Raw genomic sequence first — 19,832 nt, forward strand, 5'->3', positions numbered from 1 at the left:
TCACTTCCACGATTTGTTTACTGCTGATTGGAATGTACTAATGGTGGGAAGATGGGCTTTTACAGTTGGGAACTACCAAACGTTTCTGTACTTATGTTCCGGGCACTGAATACATGAAAGCAACCCCTTATGGTCTTTACGATGGGAACCAAGTTGTAAACCTTTGTGTACTATGTTATCTTATGCATGAAAACTGTATAAAAGGAGCGATCCACAGAGGCAAGTCGAAGCAGACTCCTCGAACCTACACGTGTTGTACTTCCTGTGACTTCTGTGTTCCCTGCAGTAATAAACCTCGAATCTTTGACGCCGAAGGAAGTGTCCCGTGTCTCCGTCATTTGTACGCCGGAACAGGTTACCCACGAAGGTTTCAGGTGTTATCCCTGGCACCGCTGGGTCTTAAGAAAACCCAGTCCTTCACCGGGAAACCCACTGCGGGTAGCTGTGCGCTATATAAGCTCAAATACATTTACATTTACATTGCCCACCGTTGCTCGTGCTTGCTGTCCGGCCCCCCCCTCATTGCTTGTGCTTGCTGTCCGGCTCCCCCGAGTTGCTCGTGCTTGCTGTCCTCCCCCCGTTGCTTGTGCTTGCTCCCCTGCCCCCGTTGCTTGTGCTCGCTGTCCTGCCCCCCTTGCTGTCCTGCCCCCTCGTTGCTCGTTCTTTTCTATCCTGCCCTCCCTCGTTGCTTGTGCTTGCTGTCCTGCCCCCCTCGTTGCTTGTGCTTGCTGTCCTGCCCCCCTCGTTGCTTGTGCTTGCTCCCCTGCCCCCCGTTGCTCCTGCTTGCTGTCCTGTCCCCCCTTGTTGCTCCTGCTTGCTGTCCCCCCCCCTCGTTGCTTGTGCTTGCTGCACTGTGCTTATTGTACCCAATCTGTACCCTGCCCTGCTGGGGATAGGGTTTTTGTGCCTCTCTGCCCCGCTGCCCCCTCGTTGCTTGTGCTTGCTGCCTCCTCGTTGCTTGTGCTTGCTCTCCTTCCCCTACCCCCTTGTTGCTTGTTATGCCTCTGTGCCCTGCTTGTGATCCGTTTTTTGTGCCTCTGTGCCCCCCTGCCCCCTCGTTGCCTGTGCTTGCTGCCTCCTCGTTGCTTGTGCTTGCTCTCCTGCCCCTGCCCCCTCGTTGCTTGTTGTGCCTCTGTGCCCTGCTTGTGATCCGGTTTTTGTGCCTCTGTGCCCCCCTGCCCCCTCGTTGCTTGTGCTTGCTGCCCCCTCGTTGCTTGTGCTTGCTCTCCTGCCCCTGCCCCCTCTTTGCTTGTTGTGCCTCTCTGCCCTGCTTGTGATCCCGGTTTTTGTGCCTCTGTGCCCCCTGCCCCCTCGTTGCTTGTGCTTGCTGCCCCCTCATTGCTTGTGCTTGCTCTCCTGCCCCTGCCCCCTCGTTGCTTGTTGTGCCTTGCTTGTGATCCGGTTTTTGTGCCTCTGTGCCCTGCTTGTGCCTCTCTTCCCTGCTTGTGCCTCTGTGCCCTGCTTGTGATCCGGTTTTTCGTGCCTCTGTTCCCTAGGTCGTTACTGGGCAGAGAGCTCTGTCTGTGTGTGTGGCTTTATCTGTGTGTGTGTGTGTGTGTGTGTGTGTGTGTGTGTGTGTGGGTGTGTGTGTGTGTGTGTGTGTGTGTGTGTGTGGCTTTGTCTGTGTGTGTGTGTGGCTTTGTCTGTGTGTGTGTGTGTGGCTTTGTCTGTGTGTGTGTGTGTGTGGCTCTGTCTGTGTGTTTGTGAGGCTGTGTGTGTGTGGCTTTGTCTGTGTGTGTTTGGCTTTGTCTGTGTGTGTTTGGCTTTGTCTGTGTGTGTGAGGCTGTGTGTGTGTGTGGCTTTGTCTGTGTGTGTTTGGCTTTGTCTGTGTGTGTTTGGCTTTGTCTGTGTGTGTGGCTTTGTCTCTCTACTACTCTCTAATGCTCACCTATTGCCATTGTAAATGACAATACCATTTATTTATGTTTTTAAAAAAACAAAAAATGAAAAAAATGCTATTTGCAATGCCAATAGCTCTAACTTTAATAAAGCCGAGACCATTGCATTGTAAATGCTTGTTAAATGTTTACAAGGGGTCAGGGGTGCTTTCCCACTTAGGACAGAGTTTTGGTTTGTCTAGCTTTGTCTGTCTGATTATCGTCTGCATTTCTGCCTACTTTAGGCTTTGGTCTCTAGTCTGACCTCTTAAGGATAGTTTTCGGAGTGAGCATGCTTCATCATTCAGCGTAGCAAGTGTCAGCGAGGGGCCCCAGTGCCTACACTGAGAACCTGACAACTCGCAGCTGAAGTGAGAGTAATTACAGTACACACTAAACACGCAGTTCTTACCCAAAGTGTTGTGTTTTAATGACTTTAAGATTTATGATTTTAACTCATGTAAATGTGTAATTGATATATATTTCTAACTACAACAGTCTTTGGCCATTATAGTTGGCGATGGCCATATTATGGGCCATCGCCAAAAATAATTTGAAACTTAGTACACATGCTGGTGGAAACCTTAAGTTGTATTGTATTGTTATTTCTATCATGCTTTACATCCTGCTTGTGAACCAAAGCATTATAGATGTTTTGAGTCAGCTGGGATTTTATCAAATTGTCGTAATTTGACAGTGATCAGGTTAGCGTTCAGCTTTGCTACACGAATTTCCCCTTATCTTGACCATGATGTCCGGGGGCCATTTTGAAAACACTGGCGTCCATTTTACATGAACGTGCTGCCTCGTGGTCAGCATGCCCTTTTGTCCTTTCTCTGTACCACTGACCACCTAACTTGCCCAGCAACAGGCTATTTTTAGTACTGGTCAAGCTTGCACATGCGTAGTCAAAGCCTCTGTACTAGTGGACAGTCATTACTTAGGAATGTTCCCCAAAACTGACCAGTAGTGTTATAACTCCTCCCATAAGCTGGCTGTGTTCCAAAAATGTCCTTATATGTACCTAAACTGAGCAAATGTGTTCCGCCTACTCTTTTTATTACTGTAAAACTGTATAAAAGAGGTCTCGCACCGATGTTCGGTGTGATACTTCTTGCATTGCTAAAGGGTGCTGTAGGAATGTACCAACACCCCATGGGGTCCTAATAAACTTGTCTTTTGCATTTCTAGTTTCCGTGCCAACTTCTGTTTTTACGGTGTTAAGCCGTTTTTGCAGAATATGTAGGTCTGGAGAACCCAATACCACAAAATGGTGAACAAAGTAACTGTTTCATGTTACGTCTAACATACACATGCATCTTTGAATCCATTATGTGTCTGATGTCTGGAAGTTGGATTGCTGAATTGGTTCCTTGTAAATACTATTGCTAGCAGGTGTGCTATGTTATCACCATTTATATAGCACTTTGCATTGGTATTATGGCGCTGCAGCGCTTTCTTAATCTGGGCTCGCTTCCATACAGTCTTAAAACGCCATAAGTCGGTTGTATATTTTTTGTATTGTGCACTTAGAAGTCGGATGTAGAACGTTTACTTTAGAGGACATTTGGGTCTATTAATGTGAAAGTAAAATGCCTTTCATGTAGAGCCTCACCGGAATTTACGAGTGTTGTGAAGGAATTTGCCCTTTAGCTGCTCACCACAAATGTAACTGTGTAATTGCATATGCCGAATGATATGTCAGAGTGATCAAAGCGTACCATGGCTGGACTTAATTTAGGGCATTGCCTTTATGTATTTTAGTTCATTTACAGCGCGATGTTGAGTCTATTCAAGGGTGCCAGTACATTTCACATAGCTGCAAAACCAGACTAATAGAGAGCATAAGAAATATTCAGCCATGTGAAGAATGGCAGTTTTAATTACTCAGTTTCTGTCCTCATATATTTATGAGATCACTGTGTTAAATTGAGCGTCCTGAGATTAGCAGTTAGAAGTAAGCAGGAACTGTATACTACCACTTTTACTGTTAATTAGATGAACCGCATTTTGTACTAATTTTTAGATCTTGTTTAGGTAGCGCGCATGCGCTGTCTCTCCTAGACACACAGTAATCTGTATAGCGAGAGTAATCCCGCCTGCTGCTTTCCTGCTGCTTGCAATTGGCTTATTTATGCGTCACTGTGATTTCCGTCCTCCCTATTGGTTGCTGGTTTGATGCATCGCTTCAGCTTTTATCGGAAGCAGCAGCACCGACCAACTACAGTTTTATTGCGCTGTAGGGCTTTGTCAGTTTTGTTTAGGGACTACTTGTTTTTAATCGCCATGCCGCCCACTTCATGGGCCTCTATGCACATATGATTAATATGCATGGGTGCCGCAGCGCCTCTTTTCATCATTACTTTAAGCTATGCGCATATGTTTAACCCCTTCCAGGCTATTGACGGAACCGTTCCGTCACGGCTCGCGGGTGAGCTGTGCTCATGACGGAACGGTTCCCTCACGGCCCGGCCGCCGCGCCTGCGCAGCGCTGATTTCGCGCCTGCGTGGCGCGTTTAATTGAGCGGGCGGGGCCGTGACGGAACCGTTCAGTCATGAGCACAGCTCACCCGCGAGCCGTGACGGAACGGTTCTGTCACCCGCGGAGCTCACCCGCGGAGCTCACCCGCGCGCCCCCCGCGACCTTAGCGCTGCGGCGGAATAGCCGCCGCAGCGAAAGAGTTAATATGCATGGTCGCTGCGGCGCCCGCTTTCATCATTACTTTCTGCTATGCGCATATGTTTAATATGCATGGGTACCGCAGCGCACGCTTTTATCTCTCTGTATTTTTATCTGTGCCTCAGATAAACCCTTGCATAGCTTTGGCTGATGCAAGACTTGAGCCGATTGCAATCACCCCGTTGAGCGCTTCCACGAGAAAACCAGAGCTCCTTGAAGACCAGCTCGGTCAGTAGCCCAATCTCTCACAGTCTGATGTGTGTGAGGGGGCGGGTGCTCTGCAGCTCGGGGACCCCACAACTGGTCATTGGCACTTCTGTGGCCAACAATTCTTTTCTTAAGCTCTACTGTTTACAATATACATTTGCTCCCGACTAAAAAAGAAAAGTAGAGCTCTTGTGAGGCTGCCCATCCTCCCTCCCCCCTCCGGCATCTATCTGCTCATGTGATCTATTCCTGAGAGAGAGCTGCGGGGTCGTCTGTTGAGATTCGACCAGAGTCTTTAAATGTTGTTGGAACTCTTTTTTCCTAGCTGACGGGCAGGCTTCTCTCAACACAAGCACTGCTAAAACTTCCATGCTGTGAATGCGATGTGTGTGAGGGGGGTGGGGGGGGGGGGTGTTCTGCTGCCCTTCTCATGGCTGCATCAGACAGAGGTGCTGACAATGCTACTTTAAGTTTGTTATGTTGCAGAAACAGCGATGCTCTGTATACCAAGGGATCCATCCTTTTTATATTTGGCTGCATTACAAAATAGGGCAGACTGTTCGGCATTCTGCAAGCCCCGCCTCATCCTACTCCAGTGAAAGGCACGCCTCGCAAAAATCTATTTTTCCATTCGTGCTTCGAGGAACATAGGCACCGTTGGCTCCTTCATATGTGAGGAGGTGGGCGGGGAGTAACGCAGCTCTCTTTGTTTCCTCATTTGTAATGCAATAGGTTTTGTTTCGAAGATGGCATCTTCCCAGCTCATTGGCACTTTTGCAGCGGCTTACCTTAAGATATCCAGTTGTTCTGGTAAGTTTGCCAGTCTCCTGTGTACTCGTGTGAATGGTGTTGCCACCTTTAGTCAAACTTACTGTGCTAACCGTGCTGCCTCCATATAAAATTTTTCCTATTAGCCCGTTCTCTCGTCACATTCATTCATTCAGATAGCCTCCTCATTTCCTCTTACTAAATAATTTTACTTCTGGGTACAGCTTCTCTCACCCTTCTTAATCCTCCTACTTCTCCTCTCGTAACATCCTATTTTGTTTTTAAAGAAATGGGTATAGAGGCAGTTTTTCTGCCTTCTAGCATATCGTTCCACAGTCTCTTTTCTCCTTCTTAGCTTTTCGTCTATCCTGTGTCTCTTTAATCATTATTGTACCCACCAATATTTTGCTCCACTTCGTGTCTCCATTATACCTTTGTTTGGTTTTACATCACCTCCATTCAGTGTCTCTCTCCCCCATTCATCTCCAGTGCCTCCCTCATTATCCCCATCCATACTCCAGATTCTTAAAATAAACGTTATAGTCAGCAAAAGTAAAAATGATTGTCATTTTCAAAGACAACAGTTCTAACTTTAACAAATGCAAGACCTATTGCATTGAAATGCTAGTTATATTTTTAGTACCTTCCTTTTTTGATGTTTTAGCACACCTCTTATGTATTACACAATGCAGGCTGTGCTTTTCTCACCTACTGGATGAAAGCTGAAGCTGTGCCTCGCTGATGGGGCTACAGAGCTCGGTTGTGCTATGGTGGGCTGTGTTGAGACACCACAGTGTTCATCAAATGCCCCCTTCCATACACAACCTTCAGACCGCTCAGATCACAGGGTGAGCACCGTGTGTTAGTGTCCACATTAGGCCACAGAAGTCATTGCAAGTCTGCTACCAACTGTGATTGCCTCTTGGGGTTGCACCATCCCACGATGACAAGTCTGCCTTTATAAATCACAATCTGGAGGTTTGATTATACATTTAGGAATTAACAGCTACGTGGTAATATAGCATGGCAGATAAAATCTAACTACCAAGAAAGTCTAAAGTCTGTTCCGTTTTCTACAGCAGTCTTTCTTTGTGGTACGCATTTTTACAACAACCCTGTATACTAGTGCAGGACAAAGAAAATATAAATGTTAAGCATTTGATATAAATGCACACAATAATGCACTCTATAAATTCCAGAAACTATATGCGACCTACAAAGTAAACCCTACGACGTCAGGAGTTTACATTGTCATAAAAATAAATACGTACAGGGGAAAGGGGAGGAAACATGCAAATTAATGAAGAGAGGTGCGTAAAACTGAGAGCAGGAATGCTTAGTGAACCAGATGAAGGGTCAGGATTAAAGAGAGTACAAGAGCGTTCCAAGTGACTACGGCTACAGTCTCGATTAATTAAACTTAACTAGTGTCCCTCCGTTGCATGCACTAGAATTGAGCTGCTATTTCTACTTTCTTTGTAAATTATGTTCTACTATGACACAATTTTTTTTGTTTCTCTCTGCTTGTGGATTCTAATGATCTGTAGGTGTTTTATTTACTTTGTGCCGGCTTGATAAAAGAAACGTTTGCGGCCGCGTACATCCACTCCACTCCAATATAAATCACATGGGTAAAAGGCATTGTCATTTAAAACGGCAATGCCTCTAACTCTCACAAATGTGAGACCAATTTGCATTGCAAATGCTTGTTTATACATACATCTACAGGGGAGATTGTATATATTGCCTATTTAGAGCGCAGCTTTATTTTTGATGGAGAACCAGAGGAAAAAACTCTTTGGTCTCCCTACACGCTACTCTATTAAAAGTTGCTATTGTATGTTCTTGAATTCACAGGATTTTCATCAACTCAGGCAGAGGGGCACAAAGGGAACCTTATTCTCTCGAAAAGGTTACACAGCAATGCTATACACTCTAAAGTATCAGCCTAGCCATGTGAATCAAGACAGTAATTAAGTATGAAACGATGTACAGGTCAATGTCCTGTAGTGGAATGTTTTCTAACAATGGTTTAATAGCCACATTATGTTTTTGCTACAGACCTTACTTGTATCAGACATTCATATTCCAGTAAAAAACTGATCATAGGTCTTGTAATTCTTGGTGCTTTCTACATAGACACATATAGCTGACGGTGGGCTCCAGTGGACACAGCAGCTTGTGTAAAAGTCTGCAGGAATAATGGTTTGGTTGTTATAGAATTCCTGTCTACCTCTCAATATTACTTTTCAGCATGAACGTGATGTAAGGCACCTCAATGGACAGAGCCTGGACCTCTCAGTATATGAGGGAGCATAAGCAGCACTAAAGAGGTAACCTTCCACAATATGTACCTCATTTTTAGGTCTCGCCTGTCGATGCGCATGCGCATCGAGCAAGCGAGACTATGGGGGCTCATCGACTCTTTATCTAACTTGCAAGGAATCGTGGCGATTCCTTGCAGTGCCCGTGACTTTTAAGGTCAATGCGCATGCGCATTAAGCTTATGCGCATGCGCATTGACCTTAAAAGTCACGGGCGCGTGCATGTCCGTATTTGTTTACCCGCTCCGCCCCCTCCCACCGTGTCGCATTTCTCCTCCCCCCTCCCCTTCTCTTCCCTCCGTCTTGCTTGTTTCAATTGTGTTTCATTATATCCCACGCCGTTTAAAAACTAAAAGTAAGTTTTTATATATTTCATCATCATTGAAAGTTACCTTATTTGCTTTGCGTAGTTTGACAAAAAAACTAACCCGCTCCGCCCCCTCCCGCCGTGTCGCATTTCTCCTCCCCCCTCCCCTCTCTTCCCTCCGTCTTGCTTGTTTCAATTGTGTTTCATTATATCCCACGCCGTTTAAAAACTAAAAGTAAGTTTTTATATATTTCATCATCATTGAAAGTTACCTTATTTGCTTTGCGTAGTTTGACAAAAAAACTAACCCGCTCCGCCCCCTCCCGCCGTGTCGCATTTCTCCTCCCCCCTCCGCTCTCTTCCCTCCGTCTTGCTTGTTTCAATTGTGTTTCATTATATCCCACGCCGTTTAAAAACTAAAAGTAAGTTTTTATATATTTCATCATCATTGAAAGTTACCTTATTTGCTTTGCGTAGTTTGACAAAAAAACTAAGCTAAAAAGATCTATGTTTACGGCTCTCGTGCTACTTTTATTTGCGCTATGTTTGAAAAGTAACGATGCTATGCATACCAAGGGAGCAGTGTCCCTGGACACAGTCACCTTCGCAGAGGTAAACGCGCCGAGATGATTCGTTATTTGGTCTGCCCTTCTCACGTACGGCTTTTAAATTCAACACTATCGGTTTTGTCTTGTGTTCCACCTCACCCCGTTACAAAATACACATTTAAAATTACTAATTTGTCACGTGGCCGGCTTTGCTGTATTCCGTAGGTTCTCTGTGACGGTTGCGCTCCGGAAATAACACAAAATAACTGAAATTACTTTAAATTCTACCGCTCATGCTTCACAGACGTACGAGGCAGGTTCCCTATAAAAAAATATTGGTCCTTGGGGCTGCACCGCTGCAGTTATTTCTCCTCTTTAAAACGCTTATTTCTCTAGACACTGTTTTGCTATAATTAATTAGTTTTCATATAAACAAACACCTGCCCTGGCTGGGAAACAACCAATACGGAACGGACAGGTTAGCGTTTGTGCTGATTTAGAACAATCTCCTGAAGACAAGTTTTCGGGTTTCAGGAAGCGTGACTGGCTCGGCAGCCCCAGCATTTCCATCTATTGGCTTAGGGAAGGGCGAGCGCCAATGTTTGCATATGTACATTCACAAAGCCTATGGGCGTGCGCACGAGAGAATGACAGTGACCCAGAGCTCATCAGCCCGCTAGCTAACATTCAACAGTTATACAAATGGGCCGGTTCTGTGGTCCGGCACTTTTTTTTTTATTTGAGAGGGAGAGTACCGGCTCTTCTCAAGGGAGACGTAATACTTTTAATTAGAGTGTACAGGCACTTCTCAGAAATAAGCATTTCAAGCCCATTGGCGAGAATTATAGTAAGTGGTAAAGAAAAGTCTACCAAAACGTCTGCGGACCCCATATCATGCACATCCACCGCCACATCCACTGCCACATCCACCACCACACCCACTGCCACATCCACCACCACACCCTCCACTACATCCACCACCACATCCACCACCCCATCCACCACTACCACCACCACCACATCCACCATCACCACCATATCCACCATCACATCCACCATCACCTCCACATCCACCATCACCTCCACATCCACCATGACATCCACCGTCACATCCACCACCACATCCGCCACATCCACCACCACCACCACTTCCACCACACCCACCACCACTACATCCACCACCACCACCCCATCCACCACCACCACCCCATCCACCACCACTGCATGCATTCACCACCACCGCATCCACCACTACATCCACCATCACCACCTCATCCACCATCACCTCCACATCCACCATGACATCCACCGCCACATCCACCACCACCGCATCCACCACACCCACCACCCCTACATCCACAACCACATCCACTACAACCACCACCCCATCCACCACCACCACCGCATCCACCACCACCACCGCATCCACCGCCACCTCATCCACCATCACCATCACATCCACCACCACATACACCATCACCTCCACATCCACCATGACATCCACCGCCACATCCACCACCACATCCACCACCACTACATCCACCACCACCACCACCGCATCCACCACCACCACCGCATCCACCACATCCACCACCACCACATCCCCCATCACATCCACCACCACATCCACCATGACAACCACCGCCACATCCACCACCGCCACATCCACCACCACCACCACACCACCACATCCACCACCACCAACTACATCCACCACCACATCCACTACCCCATCCACCACCACCACCGCCTCCACCACCACCGCATCCACCACCACCGCCGCATCCACCATCACCGCATCCACCACCACCGCATCCACCACCACATCCACCATCACCACCACATCCACCATGACATCCACCATCACCCCCACATCCACCATGACATCCACCACCACCGCATCCACCACCACACCCACCACCCCTACATCCACCACCACATCCACTACAACCACCACCCCATCCACCACTACCACCACCACTGCATCCACCACCACATCCACCATCACATCCACCTCCACATCCACCATGACATCCACCGCCACATCCACCATGACATCCACCGCCACATCCACCACCACCACCACTTCCACCAGCACCGCATCCACCACCTCCACATCCACCACCACATCCACCACTTCCACCGCATCCACCACCACATCCACCACCTCACCCATCACCATCACTTCCACCACCACATCCACCACCACTTTCACCACATCCACAACCACCACCTCCACATCCACCATGACATCCACCGCCACATCCACCATGACATCCACCGCCACATCCACCAAACCCACCACCACTACATCCACCACCACACCCACCACCACTACATCCACCACCACAACCACCACCCCATCCATCACCGCATCCACCACCACCACCCCATCCACCACCACTGCATGCATTCACCACCACCGCATCCACCACCACATCCACCATCACCTCCACATCCACCATGACATCCACCGCCACATCCACCACCATCGCATCCACCACACCCACCACCCCTACATCCACCACCACATCCACTACAACCACCACCCCATCCACCACTACCACCACCACCCCATCCACCACTACCACCACCACCGCATCCACCACCACATCCACCGCATCCACCACCACCACATCCACCATCACATCCACCACATCCACCGTCACCTCCACATCCACCATGACATCCACCGCCACATCCACCATGACATCCACATCCACCACCACCACATCCACCACACCCACCTACATCCACCACCACACCCACCTACATCCACCACCACATCCACCTACATCCACCACCACATCCACCTACATCCACCAACACATCCACCACAACCACCATCCCATCCACCACTCCCACCACCACCGCATCCACCACCACCACCGCATCCACCACATCCACCACCACATCCACCATCACCATCACCTCCACATCCACCATGACCTCCACCGCCACATCCACCACCACATCCACCACCGCCACATCCACCACCACCACCACCACATCCACCACCACCACACCCACCACCACTAACTACATCCACAACCACCACCCCATCCACCACCACCACCACCGCATCCACCACCACCACCGCATCCACCATCACCACATCACCCTCAAACATTCACCCACACTCACCCTCCCTCACCCTCAATTCCTCACCCACACCCTCAACACTTCACCCTAAACACCTCACTCATCCTCAACGCCTCCCCCTCCCCCTCACTCACCCTCACCCTCACTCACCCTCAACACCTCACCATCACTAACACTCAACACCTCACCCTCACTAACTCTCAATCCCACAATCACCCTTCCCCTCACTCACCCTCAATACCTCACCCTCACTAACACTAAAACACTCAATCACCCTCACTCTTACTCTCACTCACACTCTACACCTCAGCCTCACGCTCAATGACACACCCTCAATACCTCACCCTCACCCCCTCAACACCTCACCCCCTCAACCTCACTCGCCCTCACCCTCAAACACTCACCCTCAACACCTCACACCCTCACCCTCAACACCTCAACCTCACTCACTCTCAACACCTCACCCTCACTCACTCACCCTCAACACCTCACCCTCACTCAATCCCACTCAATCACCCTCAACACCTCACCCTCAACACCTCACCCTCAACACCTCACCCTCAACACCTCACCCTCAACACCTCACCCTCAACACCTCACCCTCAACACCTCACCCTCAACACCTCACCCTCAACGCCTCACCCTCAACGCCTCACCCTCACTCACTCTGACTCACCCTCACCCTCACTCACCCTCACTCACCCTCACTCACCCTCACTCACCCTCGACCCCTCACTCACCCTCACTCATCCTCACTCATCCTCAACACCTCACCCTCACCCTCATCCACCCTCAACTCCTCACCCTAACTCACAATAACACTCTCTCACCCTCACCCTCACTCACTCTCACTCACACTCACCCTCAACACCTCACTCACCCTCAACACCTCACTCACACACAGTGCAATAGGTCTCGCAGGATTTTTAGTTAAAGCTTTTACATTTGCTTATTGCTTTTTTGATTTGTAATTCTTTTGCATTGCCTACAAACAAATCAAATGCAAAAGATTTACAACAAAAAACCTATAAACAATTCTAAAAGCACTAACTCTAATGCTGCGAGACCTATTGCATTTCTAATGCTTGTTTTCCTTGCTTGTAGTTTCGTCAAAGGGACAATTCAAATCCTACAAGGCACATATCACAATTGATTGCATGTAAAAATGTCTAGGAGCAGAGACACCTCAACATGTTCTTCGAACATCAACTTGGGGACAAACACACGCTGTCCTCTTATTGATGATCACAGACTTTGCATCAACGGCTTGACAGACTGGCTAACTTAGATGAGGGTACTCCCTTGAGGATCAAATGAAAACACTTGTAAAGTCAGGGGAATACACACATGTACATGGCAGGTATTTTAAAGAGGGGAATCCCTTCATGTAAGACATCTCGGAGTCTAACTGATGCAGTGGCAGCCATCTTGCATGAGGATTCCTCCCGCAGCACTATGAGAGTTGGCAGATAGCGAAAGACATTGCACGATAAAGAAAAGCACTGCATTACGCTGGTGGCACACAGGGATGACTGGAGGTGTGTTTATGCATGGGTAATGGTCACTGCTTGTGGGAGGTTTGAGAGAAGAGAGCAGTGATGCTGAACCTAAAGACAGGCTACTTTCTTTGCCAATCACCACTTTAAAATGTAAGCATCCACAAAACGCCATGGGCTGCTCCAAAATGTTATAAACACTTCAAACAGGCAGTTGCTAAAGGTTTCCAAAAACGAAATGGATGCAGGGGCGGTCATGAAGCCTATCTTTGTGTATTCTTCGTAACAAAATGTTTTTGCTGTGTTAAACTTAAAAATACTGACCAAACAGATCTACATGAAGATAATCTAACCCCACTCTGGGTGTCTGGTTTTGTTTGGGCCCCAATCAACACCCTGTGGTCACCGGCAGTCTCACACGGTATGTGGGCAGCCAAACACTTTCTAGAAATGAAGATACTACACTAATAGAATGTTGTATGCCTCCCAGAGTATCCTCATTTTTTTGATCACCTGGTGCCTGCCCTATTCCACCTTTGTGCAAACCTAGTCACAAAGCCTGCAACAATGCTCTCTACTTGTTTGTATGAGGTATGAATTTTATACATAGCACCCCAAATTAGGTGGCACAGGCTTTCCAGCCAATGCAGTTTCAATTCAATTATATGGTTCATTATCCATACATATGAGAATTGTGAATATTCTGAATTTACAGGCTTACAGCAATTAGAGCACTGGCAGGGTGAGATATTGGAGAATCTTTGAAACCATGATTTATATAGGGGAAGTGGGGAAACAGGTTTTAAACTCACCTGATGCAGCGTGCACTTGTCAAAAGACTTCAAGATTTGCACCATCGCATACCAATAGGGAAGGCATTGGCATACCAATTTGCGCGGATGGAAAAGTCAGTAGTGATGCAGCTGGGCTTGCATCCTACTCCTGCATGCAAAGCCTGGTCCTAACAGACAGAAAGTGAGCTGTGGGAGAGAGTGAGGCCCAAGTGGTAAAAAGGAGGCAGCAGTGGCCTTCCTTTGAAAAATAAAACAGCCATCGGGCTGATGAGGAGTGGAAGGCGTCCCGAGTGTGGACAAGGAAGCCGTTTAGAGCTCTCCCTCCTCACCAACAGCACAGTGGAGGCTAGGCATGGCGAGCCTGAGAGGTTGTTGTTGGGCCAGAAGAGGACGGGTGTATGAAGGGCGGTTGGACTAAAGTCTCCAACAAGAGAGTGATAACTGCAGGAGGATGTTGAACCAGGCACATATGGATGGTTGGGTCCAGCAGGTGAAAAGGATGTGGACTCCCACACCGCTTGCCCACCCCACAGTGGCGAGATGGATCGAATTCGTCCAATGTTTTTTAAAAAATACATTAATTGCTAAGTTTCTTTGTGATGCATTGTAAATGTAAATTTATACTTGTATAGCACACTACTCACCCGCAAGGGTCTCAAGGCGCTTGTACGAATACCGCTGTGGAACCCATCCTGGCTTTCCCTGTGAGGCGTCCACTCCTGGGCACCCCCAAGGTGACGGCCAGGCATCCTTAGCGTTGTGGCGGCCGTTGTGGAGATTAAGCAATCTATTGCCCAGAGTTGCAGAGTGGGACTCCATGATTGGAATAGGCACAGAGGCAAGAATTATCAGGTCCGTGGAATTTTTGAGCCCAAGACCCGCCGAGGCGGGGTATTGAACCCTGGTCCCGGGCAAGACCTCTGCATCAGGGTCTGCCGCTCTAACCATTGAGCCACACTTCTCCATGCATTTAACACAGGATAGCCTACAAAACGGGATGGATGATGTTTATTTTTTTGTTGAAGTTTAATTTTGCTTGGGGTGGATACTGAGACAGTTTACTACTTGGAGCAATTGCACCCAACTTTCCAGGATTCTCTGAGAAAGAGAGTAGAACATCTGAGAATGATATGAAGGAGGAAGTGAATTAAAGAAGGCCTGAAGGGGGCACAAATAAGAAATATGAATGTAATAAATGAGCTGGAATGACAACCGAACCATTACCGTCTTGAATCTCAAAATGTAAGAGATGTAATTAAATCACTGCTGAAAAATAAAGCCCCGGGACAAGCTGGATTCCCGAATTCCATTTAAAATACCTTTGCTGACATTCTCGCCCCTCTACTGATAAAGAATTTCAACTTGTGTGCAGAAAAGAGTACAGTCAAACAGAGTATAATGAAGTCGACTCTTACATGAATATTAAAGCCTGATAAGAACCCCAGAGTCTTGCACCTCCTAATTAACAATCACCCTTGTAAATAGCGACACCAAGATCTATACCAGGATTTTAACCTCAAGAACGGTAAACATATGGCCTACCCTCAACTCACCTCACCAAGCAGGTTTTGTTAGGGACGGAGAGACTAGACACAACATCAAATTAGCTCTCAATATAATGAATAAAGCCACTGTTACAACAACCAGTTACTCCTTCTCTTGATGGACCCTGAGAAGGCTTCTGACATGGTCAACAGGGCGTAATTCAAATAACCTCGGCAAATCTGGTGTGGGGCCAAAGCTCAGCTCTCTGATCCTAGCCAACTTTAACATTCCTTTTACCAGGTTGAAAATAGGATCACATTTTTAAGACCATATTGTACTGGTGAGGAGCACGAGACAGAGATGCCCGTTATCCCTATCCTTGTTTGCCCTGACTATGGAGACTCTTCTTCAAAAGGTAATGGTGAATCCTGAAATAACAGGTACACCCTCGAAGGCTGGTCAGATGAAATTAGCTTTGTTTGTGAAAAACATTATTTTGATTTTTTTTATCAACAGGACTACCTCTTTCCCACCCTACTGTTGGAGATGCAAAGATTTAAAGCAGTGACCGGTTTTAAGGTCAATTATCAGATATCTAAGGGCATGGGGGTTTGTGAAGCCAAAAGGAGAAAGTAAAGCGGTGATATCACAATACAGTTTTGACTGGGCCTCTATTGGCATTGAGAATCTGGGAGTGCTTATCTCCTCTGTGATATGCAAACTCTACAATAGTAACTTTCCACCATTGCTTGACACGCTATACAAAGATATTTACAGGTTGGGGAAGCTTGAAAGTTTATGGACAGGGAGGATTAACTGCGTCAAGATTAATTCAATGCCTAGACTGCTACAGCTCGACAGGACTCTACCAGTAATCTTTTTATCTGAAACCAGTAAAACTATCCAGAGGAAAATTTGGAAATCTAAATAAAGTAATAAGAAACCACAAATCTCTGAGTCATTATCATGTAGAACCTTGACAGGCAGAGGCTTAGTAGGACCTGATAATGACAGATATATTCTAGCTGTGCCAATAGCTCTGACACACCTGGTGCACCTCAAATAAAGAGAAGCCCTGGTGATGGTTGGAGCAAGATGCAAGTAGAGTACCCTTGCCGCACTTACTATGGCTGCCCTTAAGAAGCCATAGACTTCAAGGTCCCATACTAAATTCCACCAAAATTTGTCTGATTTACTGGATCAAGGCTGCCCAGAATAAGAGAATCACCACTTATCCACCTCCGCAGCCCACTTCTAGGGAACCAAGGCTTTGAAACAGGCATGTCAGAAAGAGGTTACCAGGGCATGCTGGAGGAGGAAGAACTGTGACTAACTTCTGAATTTGATAGCAATGTGCAAAGAATTGCCAAATGAGACCTAATTATATTTACTAATTATATCTACTGACTAACAGAACTCTTGTACTGGGCTTGACAGCCATCGGTGAGTGAGAATAGGAGTAGACATACCACTAAAACAAAGAACATTTGTGAGTAATTGGGTTATTGGTTGACTGAGGTTTGAGCCCTGGTCAAGCAACAGCCACAATCCCTTGCGGAGTGAAGCACAAAAAGTCACTAAATTAACCTGTACTAAACCCTGGGTAGCTTGGCACAAAAAGCAGCGAAACGTAACTTGGAGGCAATGTGTAAAGTATTTATGCAGCACACAAGCAGTAATAAAGTGAAAACACAACACTAGAAAATGTGCACACCAATTTAGAAAAATAGAATAAATGTTAGTAAATAATTTGACACGAAAACAACAAAAATTGAATCAGTAGAACCAGTCATGAATCAATTTTTTTTGGTAAAAACTAGCGCCTAAAAGATCAAAGCAGCAACCGTGGATATCTAGTCGCACGAGACCGAATCAAAATAAAAAAAATAAGGCAGAACGCGATGGAGCGCGGTTTAGAGACAAGCCGTGGATTGGGCCCAGTCAGCACTTACCTTTGGACTTAGAAGACATTTTGAGAAACATTTTCTGAGAAGGTAAAGTTCAGCAGAGCAAGGCTGCCGTAGGTGTCCAAGGAAGGAGTGCTGTCGTTAGAGATCCTTCAGTCAAAGTCCTCGGTTTGGGGATTTGGCCGTCTGGGCACCTTCAGCACTAAAAACAAATGTCCAGAAGTGGTGGGACGCCACTAGGGGGTTCGGGACTCACTCAGGCTTGGTTCAACCGGGGGGTCAAGATGGTGGGAGCCTTTGGTGTCCCTGTGAAACAGGAGACCAGCAAACTAGCCCTTGGAGTCACATAGGTAGTCCTGAGTTCAGGTAGAGATGCAGGGCTCAACAGCAGGGCTGGCCTCTGAAGGTTCAAGGCAGGCTCCAGGCTACAAAGCAGTCCTTCTAGGTACAGAAAAGCAGGCTTGCAGCATGCACAGCCGGTAAAAGCAGCAGGCAGTCCTCAGAGAGTCCGTCCACAGGTCCAATAGTGAACTGAAGAATTGGTGTTTGAGGTCCTATTTTTATACCCTGGTGTCTTCCTTCTGGAAGATGGGAGATGTTTCTAGACAATGTGTTTGAAGTACGTGGTATTTCCTGATTCCCATACCCTGGATCCAAGGTGGCTGTAGTGACAATGTGGAGGTGATAGGTCATTTGTATGAAGGCAGAGCACTCCCTATTCAGTTGCAAGTTGGTCGGTGCTCAGCTTGCTCCCCCACCCCCATCCTACCAGCAGATGGGCCATTTAGGCACACCTAATCCCTCTATTGTGTGACTGTCTGGGAGGAATTCACAAATTATGTCAATTACACCCAGTCACGTGTCCCAAGGACGGCTGCAGGCACAAAAGGGCTAAGGTCAGGAAAATGCCAACTTTCTAAAAGTGGCATTTTCAAAATTGGAATCAAAAACCCAACTTTAGCAATAAATAGGATTTTCATTACAATTCTAAATACACCATACATGACCAACTGCCTGCTCCCAATTGGAAATTACAAATTATTAAATGTGATACGGACTCTCCAATGTTATCCTATGGAAGGGGTAGGCCTCATAGTAGTAAAACACTAATTTTGTAGTTTTTTTTACTACTAGGACATGTAAAACTAAAACATACATGTCTAACCTTTCAATTACAATGCACCCTGCCCATTGGGATACCAAGGCCTACTTTAGGAGTGACGTATATGTAATAAAAGGAGAGTTTAGAATTAGGCAAGAGGGTTTTATTAAACAACAGGGGGTGGTGATGGACAGAGTTTCTGAATTAAGCAGAATACTCTCACCCAGTCAAGAGATCAGGGCTTAATCCAACACCGTTTTTTAGCTCACTGCACCATCCCAGCTCAGAACCTGGCTATATGCAAATTAGTCTGTCCCTGGCCCAGTGCATCATGGGAACAGGGCAGACCAAACTACCAAGCCAATTCTTTCACTGGGAAGGAAACAAGCTACCGGGGACCGGTTTCTGGCATTTCAGCAGTCTTCGGCCTGGCTTGCTTGAATCCTGATGGTGCAATGAGCAAGGGACTCACGTCTGAGTATACCCTTCCACGCTTATGGTGGACAAAATAATTAAACAACAAGGGGTGGTGATGGACAGAGTTTCTGAATTAAGCAGAATACTCTCACCCAGTCAAGAGATCAGGGCTTAATCCAACACCGTTTTTTAACTCACTGCACCATCCCAGCTCAGAACCTGGCTATATGCAAATTAGTCTGTCCCTGGCCCAGTGCATCATGGGAACAGGGCAAACCAAACTACCAAGCCAATTCTTTCACTGGGAAGGAAACAAGCTACCGGGGACAGGTTTCTGGCATTTCAGCCGTCTTCGGCCCGGCTTGCTTGCATCCTGATGGTGCAATGAGCAAGGGACTCACGTCTGAGTATACCCTTCCACGCTTATGGTGGACTAAATAATTAAACAACAGGGGGTGGTGATGGACCCCCCCCCTCCCCATCAGCGCCTTGAGACCTTTTCGGGTGAGTAGCGCGCTATACACATTTTGTTGATTGATTGATTGAAAGACGTGAAGTTTCAACATACAGAACACTGGCATAGGGAAAAAAACACACCTGGTTAAAGGACTTTGAATTCTGCTAGCAATGGGTTGAACATAATTTTACCTGACCTGAATCCCTAATTTACTACAATGCATTTAAACTGAATGGTTTGCAAGTCTCAACCTTAAAATGTTTTTGAAAACAAACAAAGTTTACCTCTGTATTCCAAGTAGTCTTGTAGAATATCCAACATTCGGGTCATCTGAGAGAATATCAAAACACGATGGTCTCTG

At 46.9% G+C, this 19,832-nt stretch overlaps 1 protein-coding gene across 2 annotated transcripts in view; it reads right to left on the reverse strand.

Moving 5' to 3' along the window:
* Positions 1 to 19,832, reverse strand: part of CHD1L (chromodomain helicase DNA binding protein 1 like) — a 392,592-nt gene that overhangs the window by 248,911 nt on the left and 123,849 nt on the right. For both annotated transcript variants that reach the window (XM_086934085.1, XM_086934086.1), the window contains exon 11: positions 19,756 to 19,829. In XM_086934085.1, the coding sequence (XP_086790211.1) occupies positions 19,756 to 19,829 (74 nt within the window). The remainder of the gene's footprint in view (positions 1 to 19,755; positions 19,830 to 19,832) is intronic.

Source organism: Lissotriton vulgaris, chromosome 8 (genome assembly GCF_964263255.1).
Source record: "Lissotriton vulgaris chromosome 8, aLisVul1.2, whole genome shotgun sequence".
NCBI lineage: Eukaryota > Metazoa > Chordata > Amphibia > Caudata > Salamandridae > Lissotriton > Lissotriton vulgaris.